Here is a 10015-nt window from a genome sequence, read left to right on the forward strand (position 1 = left end):
CCGAGGCCACATTTTTCACCTTCGGCCAACAGATATCACACCAACGATTTGTAAGGTGATGGAGCGCATGGTAGCTACACGGCTTACTTGGTGGCTTGAGCGATATTACTGGTATCATCCTGCCCAAATATGATTCTGACCACACCTGGTTGGGGAAGACGACTGCAGCACCTACATGGTGTGATTCTGATCGGAGGATGTTCTCACCGGATTCGAACTGTCCTTGAAATGGATATTAATAAGGCCTACAACAATGTCAACCGCGAAGCCATTGTTAGGATCCTCGAGTGGATTAAACTCCCCAGCCGCGTCTGCACATTTGTGAATACCTTTCTTCGGGACCGCACCTTCTCCTTTCGTTTGGTCTGGAAAGCTACTGGACATTTTACATCACATCGTGATGTTCCACAGGGCTGTGTGTTGCTGTTGGTACTGTTCAATATCGGCTTGCTTCCAATAGCTTGGCGGTTGGCAGAGATACCTCACGCATATTGCATCATGTATGCGGACGACATTCCCATCTGGTATCTCTGTCGTCCCTTCTAAGCTCGGCCAAGAATAAAACGTTTTTCTTTATTTCTCTCGCTCTCTCCAAGGAAACGCGCTACAAAAGGCGTTAAACAGGAGTGATTTCTGGTGCCCCCACTAGGGCTAGAACTATCGGAAGAAAAAACGTCATACATGTCAGTTGTTAACAAGTATGGGTGACGCCCACTTGAGAACCAGCCTGTCCGGTTGTCTATCCATCAACAACCTCTACAGAAAGTCCCAGATATTCGTGTGCTGGGTCTTGAAGTTGCCTCGTCTGGGTCCGCGGCTTCATGGGGGAAGAGTGCAAAGGATTGTGCCGCACGGACAATACACCTGATACGTCGAACAGTTACAAAGCCTGGCGGGTCGCGCACGAGCGTTGCTCGTCTCCTTGTGCGGTCATATTGCCACCCCGGCTCGTGTACCAGGCTCAGTTCCACCATCTCACGACTAGGGACTGGGATCGCTTCGAAGCCATCAATCGTAACGCCACGCGGTCCATTACTGGACTACCCCGAATGACCCCGATACCAACTGTGCGGGATGAGGTCCAACTCTACACAATTGATGAGCTGGCGCACCAAATCTGCTCTGTTCGTGCCTGTAAAGTCTTGATGATTGCTGCAGCCACTGCGATATCATGGTACATGGAGTATGCTGTACAAAGTACCACTGTGAAAGGTTCAAACATTTCTCCGTGGCAGCGAGTACAGTTAACAGACAACAAACTAATCGGTCGCCTCCATCACCCGGTACTTCGCCAGGTCATGGCCCAAATCTCTTGCCTGCATAGCCCAGACACGGAAACGGCAATTGCATATGTAGATGCCAGCGTCAACAACGGCATGGTGCACACCGCCCTCATCTGCCCGCAGGAACCGGAGGTGGACCAAACTTGTTCTTACGAGGCTAATCCGTTGCCACCACCGTATCTGGCGTAACTAGCAACAATACACGACTGGATGGCCGCAATACTGTTTATTGTCCAGGCAGGGCCACACTCTCGACAGACCTTTGGAATTGACTCTACGCAAGTCATCCATGGCATCCACCGCTTGGCACAAGCCACATATTTCGCAGTTGTCATTCACCACTTAGCACGAAGTACTCTTTTGCAGATCCGTATAAAATGGGTACCCCGTTCAGCTGTACCCGGCAGTAGGGAGGCAGGCATGGCTTGTCCCCCGTATATCCTGGCGCGACCACTACCACCTTTTCCCGAAGATCTTTGTGGAAACCTGACACAACAGAAGGAAACTTTCCGGCGCAGCACGAGACCCCTCATACTCCCTGTCGTTCAAACCTCCCTGTTGATCTGACTCACCGAGAGGTGGTTGCGCTGCGGAGACTGCGCGTTGGGATGGCCCTCACGTCATCCGTGACTGCTTCTTGGCGCAGTCCTAACAGCCTATACGATTACACCTATCAATTCTGCGACAATGCCGTACAGAATGTGAATGTGCAGCATCTGCTCAGGAATGAGTGAACGAATGAGTGAATAAATGAATGAATGAATTCTTTATTTCCACTTATATACATCTATATATATATATACAGATATTTTCGTATAAAGTGCTGGGGCCAAGGAAAAAAGCTGTACTACTGTACTAAACAGCTTGACTAGCCTTTTGCCCCGTCAGGTACAATGCTAAGACAAGCTGGTCAGCACATCAGCCAACAAGTAAACGAGGCAAAAAAATTAACAAGAAATAAAAAGAGGCCGTAATACCACACAACCAAGAAACTTCATAAGTCCTGAGTCAACTTCTCAGCAAACTAATAATATCTTGTAGATTGGAATGCATGGTATCCACGTTAGATTTACACAACCGGTTTAGCAATGAGCGTAGAATAAAAGAGAACACCTGGCTGGACCTGGCTGAGATCCGCTTACATGAGATCCGACTACGGCACCTTCGTGCAACCGGCCTTCACCCTGGTCGCCCTCTAGAGCTGCAGCGCTGGGTTGTTGGGCCATTTCATCGACAACTTCTGGACTTTATAAACGAAGCTCACTTGTTCGTGTACCTGTGAACTCGTGTACTGTTGCGCTACAGGGCAAACTTCGCAATTAAAAAAAACAATTTAAATAAATTGAAACAAATAATAATGTATAATGGGTAACACAAGTCGCTCCTTTCTATAGACGCGCGTTCTTGTTTGGAATGATGCTGTCGATTATTTCGCGGCATTCAGAGAGCAGCTGTAAACACCTGCTATCAAATTTAGAAGCCATCCTCCTGCCCGCGTTCGCTGTTTACTGCCATTGTTACTCATTGTACGGCAAGACCTTAACGCAAAAGCTTTACACGTCTCCAGTACCTGTCCACTGGAGCGCGCCCGCTGTCACAAGGCCATATATGCTCGGAAGTTCTCATCGCATGCAGAGTGACAGATCGCAAACTGAAAGCCTATTTGTATACTGATTTCTTTTCGCAGGGTGGTATGCAGCCTTATGTGGTACCGCATGACGGTGTCTACGGTGAGCGTGGGTGGCAACCCATACCTCAACTTCACCATCGCTGCCTTGTCTGAGTATCCAGTGAGGTTTATCAACGCGTTAATCATCAATTACTGCCGCCGGCGGCACATCATCTGCGTCACCATGGTCTTGTCGGCTGTGGTCATGGTCGCCCTATGTCTCCTGCCACTCGGTGAGGGAACTCAAATGATTGTAGGGAACTCAAAGGGAACTTAAAGGATTTCTCATTATGAAGCTGATTACTACTCCGGCAGGCAGAAAGGCGCGAATTTATCTAGCGTGTGACCATATGTAAGTGTGTTTCCTTGTGATTGCGTTCATTTATGGTGAAGCCTGAACGATTGAGAAGTCATGCGCCTTCCGACCTTGCAAATATTGATGTCTAGCGAAGCCGTCGCAAAACCAACACACCATAACGTGGTATGATTTATTTCTTTAGAGTAGTGGTAATGACAATAGCTTTGTGGCAAGACCAAACGTAAACATGATCTTCGCCATGTGGTTGGACGATGGTGGTCGTGTCGCATCTCAGGCAAAAGTTGTCGAAGACAACAATCAGACAGCAGTTCTTCTTGCGGTGTTTCACAATGTCAACAGCGAAGACGCCGACGATGCTCATTGGTGTGTTTCCTTCTTGTGTCGATGTCGGCCTTGAATTTTTCAGGGATGATGTAGACTGTGAGGATTAGCATTACATCAGCAGGGTTTACACCACAGACATCCACGCAGTCCGTGGCATTGATTCATGGCTTCACCAGCAGCAAGAATATGTACCAAGGGCAAGCTTGGTCAAATTTATAGATGTTTTGATACTTACCCGTAACTCAAAATCCCAAGGACACCACTGACCGATACACCACTGGGGTATGTGCTGCCCTTAGTGTGTGCAACACTGCGAGTATTGGGAATCACATGAAATGAAAAAAAAAGACCTCAGGTGTAAGCGTTGGCCTATACAACTCGGGAACACATGGCATACTCTGTGGTTACTCTGTACGAGCACGAGCACTCTCGCACGAGGGTAAAAATCTGAAGTGATTGCGTACTAGTACACCTCCGCGTGTATGTGCTCTGGCCTTTGTTACGCTTAAGGATGGCTAACCCTAATGTTGTGCCTAATGATGGACCGAGCATCTTCTTTGTCATTGTTCGCCAAGCATCATTACAACTCAAAGCGTAACGTTAGGACTAACGTCAATAAGATCCCGGTAAACGAGGTACGGTCGTCCTGCTCCCGGTGTCTACGTTACGTACTGGAGAAGACAGAGAAAAAGGTTTCGCTAATATATACGCCCTTTCTCACTGTTCATCCCAGCCACCTTTGAGGAAGATGAATGACTGTGTTGCTCATAGTTCTTGCTCCCAGCTTTTATTTACCGTAAAAGAGGGCATTGAATGTGGAACCCAGAAAAGCGGGCGGTATAGAAACAAGTCGTCCAGCCGAAAACCATTTGTGGGACCGAACGACAAACAAAAAATAACGCGCCGGAATTCAGCTCTCAGCTTGGCAGCTGTAGTACCTAAATAACGCTTCCAGCAGAGGCCAAAATGCCGCGCAACAAAGGAATGACGCCCGATGGCAGTGATGGCAGTGTGCACACACGCATGCGCAGAGTACCCTTGGGTGCGTCTGGGCCTGCTGATGGCTGGCAAGGTTGGCTCCTCGGTGAACGGCGCCGTTGTTGACGTGCTTCTGAGCGAGACGTACCCGACAGTTGTGCGCTCTGTCGCCATGGGCTTCTGCATCACCCTGGGAAACGTTGGCTCCGCGCTGGCGCCCTTCTTGGACGACCTGGTGAGCATTCACACACTTGCAGACACGTGCCTGGTGTCAAAGCAACACACACGGAACGGGAATAGGACGCATGCATGGGCACTCAGACGCATGCACATGCACGCACGCACCTGTGTGATTCTGGCAGACAAAAAGTGTTGCGTTTTTTATGAACAACCACGATCGCGTCTTTTGTAGATGTGTGATAAAAGTTTAACGACAATAAATCTACAATAGAACCGTTCTCACCAACACAATACAACTATAAAGTTTGAGAGAGGCACTTGGGGCTCCTTACATGTATTGTTGATTGATTGATTGAAAATGATATTTGACGCACCGACGCTACATAGGCGATGAGGGGTGCCGTAGCAGAGCCCTCAGGATTAATTTTGATCACTTGGACATCTTCAACGTGCGCTGAAATCTCGAACACAATGGCGTTTTGGCGTTTTGCCTCCAACTGAAAAGCGGCCGCCGCGGCCTGGAATTGAACCCGCGTCCTCGGGATCCTTACGTGTATTGTGTGTATTGGGAGCTATACGTGTGGGTAGTTACGTTGACTTCGCAGTTCAGTGGGCATCGGTAAAACTGCCGTGAACTTGTGACGGCAGCCATCATTGCCATTGACCAGTCCACTTGAGTGTGTGTGTTGTTAGGCCTATGTTGAGCATTCGTCGATCCTCACAACGCGCCAAGCGATGCCAATTTTATTCTTCGTCAAGCTGCGGTGACCGGTTGACGACTAGCTCTGACAGCTGCGCTGGCTATCAGTTTCACGAGGGAAGGAAATTTTACGTTGCGGTAGTTGTGGCCCGTACGGCAGCCAATACATGCATGGGATGGGTGAGACGACTAGCCCTCATTAAGGAGCTTGGTCGTCAATGTGTGGGCCTTACGCAACATGTGTTACTCGCTGTCCCACAGGGCCACGCGACGCAGGCATGGGTGCCAAATGTGGTGGCCGGCGTACTCTGCGCGGCGGCAGCGGGCGGTGCTTTGCTTCTTCCAGAGAGTTTCCAGACGGCTCTGGAGGACAACTTTGCCAAGCAGGACGGTTCGGCCAAGTGAGTGGCTACTATGGAACTGCACACGGCCGTGGCGCATTCCTGAACGCCACGAGGAATCATTACTTGTTAGGCAATCTAGAATACCGCAATGGGAGAGGCAGTTTCGTTCATCCCTATTGGTTGCGTCACATCTATATGGGCAAACAGGCCGTGACTAACATACTCACGGGCCGTGCTGTTCAATTTTACAGCGTTATTTCTTCATCTGATGGCTGTGATGGTATCAATGTCATGGTTTTAACCGTGTACATGTATCGAATAGGATGAATCCAATCATAGGCTACCCAGAAAGAGAGACAAAGGCAATGCATTTGTAGGGCATTCGGTTGGAATCAAACTGAAGAGTCGACAATGAATGCTTATGGCCAAGCCTGACATCACACCGAAAATCAAAGCTGATTTCACGAAACGCAAAATGCGCCGACAGTTACTATTGGAAACTAATGACGAGTGACGCTCACTATTACGAAGGTTCTGGTTATCAGTGGTGACAAGGAACGAATTGCAGCGATCTTCCTGCGGTTGGTGTTGAGCTAATTTTCAGGTTTCTGCTCGGAATAGCACCGCCAACCCATTTGTCATACCTGGCCTATCGTGCCTTATGCTAAACTACACAGTCTATATCATAGAAGTTCGCACCCTTTTGCGGCTAGCGAAGCAGGTTTATTCAAAAGGAACACGAGTTTCTTGATTTGTAATCTTTTGAAAAGCAAAAAAAAATTTATCCGATTTAGTTGTGTTTACGCACAGCGTATTTTGTCACAAGCATGATTTAAATAAAAACGCCTAGGAATCAGGTATACGACCGTGGTTGAGTTCTCACCATTCACTTTCGATTTATTGTGCAGGGACGCCGCCACAGCGAGCCGCAATCACCAACAAGTCTACGTTGTGGAAGTAACTCAGCTCTAGCTTCTTTTCCAATACAAGCTTTCCATTGCATAAAAGACGCTTCAAAGAGAGTTTGCGTGAGCTCCTAAGGACTTGACCAGTGGAAGGAAACGGGTTACCCGAAGAATGCAGGAGAAAAGGCTTAAAAGTAATGTTCTGTGTACGTGAAAGAGATGAGTGGCTCTCACCTGCATTCGTAGATGTATTTGCTTTGTCTTACCACCATTATTGCCGCTGTCGGATGAGTTGTCTCAGGCTATTGGCGGTGGGCGCGACCACGGGCGGTGCTGCGACGCGCGCCTCTGTGACGTCGGCTTAGGGATACTCGCATTTGTCGTCTGCTTCATTCGGGCTCGGTCTCCCTGCTGTTTCTTTGCGGTCGGTTGACGTCTGATGCGTGTCCGCACCAGATTTGGCATGTGCGCAACTTATCACAATAATAGACATAAAATCGCATACACTAGGACAAGGCGTGAGTTAAAGTGCAGTTTTGGATACCGCTACGGCAGAAACATTGCCGGCGTCGCACCATTCCTTGCGAAGCCGGTCCGGTGCGGAGCGCGAAGAGTCGGAGCTAGGGGCCAGCTTCTGTATTAAGAAATTTTGGAACATCCAGCTGCTAATAACCGACAAGGGCGAAATTGCAAGACCCAAACAAATACCAGGCCTTCGGGGATGTCGGCTTTGGCAGGAGGAATTACGATTACTGGTAATCGTATGTAAAGTAAAAGTTTTTGCAACCTTGCCGAATTCTCGAAAGTATTGTATTGATCACTTTACGTTGTTATGGCATGAAAGTATGCCGACATGCATTATGGGGCTGCAAGAACGGTAGTTAGAGTTCCGAATAACCTACTGTGTATATAGGCTCGTGCCGGCTTTATTCCACGCTCCTAACCAGGATGGAGGTTTATTGAGGAAAACGAGTCATGTCTACGGTAAAGATACAGTAACACTATGTTTGTTCAGACCTGGAGGGATATTTCGGTACATTTCTCACAGCCATGTCTTCTCAGTATTAAGATTTGCGTTATAGAAAAACTGCACCCACGAGGAGGAGGAGGAGAGTAGCGGGAGGAGGAGAAAACTATAACAGTAAAATCGAGCTGATTACTGGTCTGGGTCCTCAGTCCAGGACAAATGAGTAAGAGTAATTTCTTCCAATTAATAGATTGCCATCCCGGGTTTGTTCGTTACGCATGGAAGAGTTGAAAAGAGTTGGAGAGCGCCCTAAAAATATTCATCGGTTTCGATTCTTGCAATATATGCACGTATACTATTTATTGCGCTCGTTAGCGAGTATGTCAAGCCTTAAACACCGTAAACATGCCATGATTGTCCGGATTGATTCGTTATTATAACAATGATTACGATATAAAATCCGAGCATAAAAGCCACCTTCGAGTACTCTGGACAACGTTGCCTGGGGCGCGATCACGGTGGCGTAGCAAAAACCTTCACATTGTATTTGCAAGTGAATAAACAACGCACGCTGCGGATATGCACTTTCTTGCAAGTAGCCATAACGGAAGCCAATTTGTGAAGAAGGAAATGTATGGAGTGCATACAGCCTGAAGAAAGTATCCTCACGATCTTTGTGAGGCTCGCAAACATCCCCAAACCTACTAATAGGACGTTTGTGACGGTTATTAATTAATTAATAATATTAAGATTAATGCGTTGGGCACAGAAAAAAACATTCATCTGATGCAAGTCAACAACGAAAAAAATAGAAGACAGCCACTTTATTTCCTGCTGTGCGATGCGCGTGTACGTAGCACTAGACTGTTGAGTCATCATAAGAGCATCTCAAAAGTACTGTGAGGAAGGCAACGCATTCTGTATACTTATCTGTGCACTGAACCTCACGAATAAGCTAGAAAGGATGGGTTGAACACGAGCTTCTGACCGGTCAGAAGGTTTCTTCAAGATGAAAGTTGTTCTTTCTCTCCTCGTGTGTGGAAAACTTGTGGGGGATACAGCCTGAAATTATTCAGATGTGTCAGAATAAGCTGGCAAAAATAACTGAATTACTAAATATACACACTAAAGCATCAAAGAGGTCGTTTTCGAGCACAGGCACTACTGCACCTCACAAGCAGAGTGTTGCAGACGACAGCGGCGCGAGTCCCTAAGCCGACGTCAGAGCCAGGGGGCGCCACTCAAACATCTCCCCGCCAACAGTAACCATGGTGCACGCCGCAGCAGGACTGTGAGGTATGTTGACGGCAACTGCTCCAACTCAAAAACGCTATTTCTCAAATAAGGATATTAACATATAATCCTCCAAGGAAAACCGGTGTCTACCGGTGTCAAGGAATAGGCGTCTACCTCCCGACGGTTTAGTCAGAGCAATGCTATAACTCACGGATATTTTTGTGAGCTAGAGTTTTTATGTCCCCAGCGTGAACATGAGGTCAGTATAAAAAATATTGAGGGCGGTCACACAGGTACGCTGTGAAAGTCAGTGTATGGTCAAGTTATACTTGATCAAAATTATTGTTCGAATAAAGCTGGATAATTTTTTAGTCGATTGAAAGTGTTGACTGCCTTTATTTGATTAGCCATCATAATCATTATCATCATCATCATCCCATCCAGTGCAGGACGAACGCCTTTCCCAAAGGTTTGCAGCTGCTTTTTATCATGAGTTTGTGAAGTCCATTCTTTGCCACGAATTGTCTTAGCTCCACTCGTCAACGGCTCTTGGGTCTTCTCTTCGTTTACCATCACTTGGTAGCCAATCTTTTAAACGAATAGTCCAAGTGTTAATTGTCTTTCATCCGCATTACACGACCAGCCTCACCCCACTTCTTTCGCTCAGTTTGAACTAGCTTGTCTTTTACATGAGTTTCCTCCCTAATCCGCGCTGCTGCTTCCTTATCCCGCAATGTTAACGCTAGCATTTTCTGTTACATAGCGGGTTAGGCCTATCTAAGCGTCATCCTTTTCGGTAACCACGCTCATTTTTACATACCGACATCACGTTATTCACTACGTGGTGCAAACCCCTCCGGTGAAGGATGTCAGGAAGGTGAAAGCGGGCGGCGCGTTGTGTAGAGCTTTTTTAAATCAAGGTTAACATCAGTTTGCAAGCGTTACTCTCCAGTACGAGATATGGTAGTCCAGGTGCAGTATTTTTCCGTAACAAGAAGAGCAAAGATGTGGTACTTTGGGAGCCATAACCACTTGGTTTATGCATTTATTTGGCTGACATTAGCACTTTTTTGGTTAGCGGTTTCATCAAGCTCTGGACAATCCGCATCT

The 10015-nt window shown here is 47.3% G+C and overlaps 1 protein-coding gene across 1 annotated transcript in view; it reads left to right on the forward strand.

Moving 5' to 3' along the window:
- The window catches only part of LOC144170700 (organic anion transporter 3-like), a 47536-nt gene extending 37895 nt beyond the window's left edge, over positions 1–9641 (forward strand). Inside the window, exons 8-11 of the mRNA XM_077700647.1 lie at positions 2971–3185; positions 4627–4808; positions 5715–5854; positions 6706–9641. Of these exons, the coding sequence (XP_077556773.1) occupies positions 2971–3185; positions 4627–4808; positions 5715–5854; positions 6706–6769 (601 nt within the window). The 3' untranslated portion in view covers positions 6770–9641. The remainder of the gene's footprint in view (positions 1–2970; positions 3186–4626; positions 4809–5714; positions 5855–6705) is intronic.
- Positions 9642–10015: the final 374 nt, after the last annotated feature.

The sequence above is a fragment of the Haemaphysalis longicornis genome, unplaced genomic scaffold, assembly GCF_048455015.1.
Source record: "Haemaphysalis longicornis isolate Haplotype H1 unplaced genomic scaffold, Haemaphysalis longicornis Haplotype H1 scaffold_2, whole genome shotgun sequence".
Lineage (NCBI taxonomy): Eukaryota > Metazoa > Arthropoda > Arachnida > Ixodida > Ixodidae > Haemaphysalis > Haemaphysalis longicornis.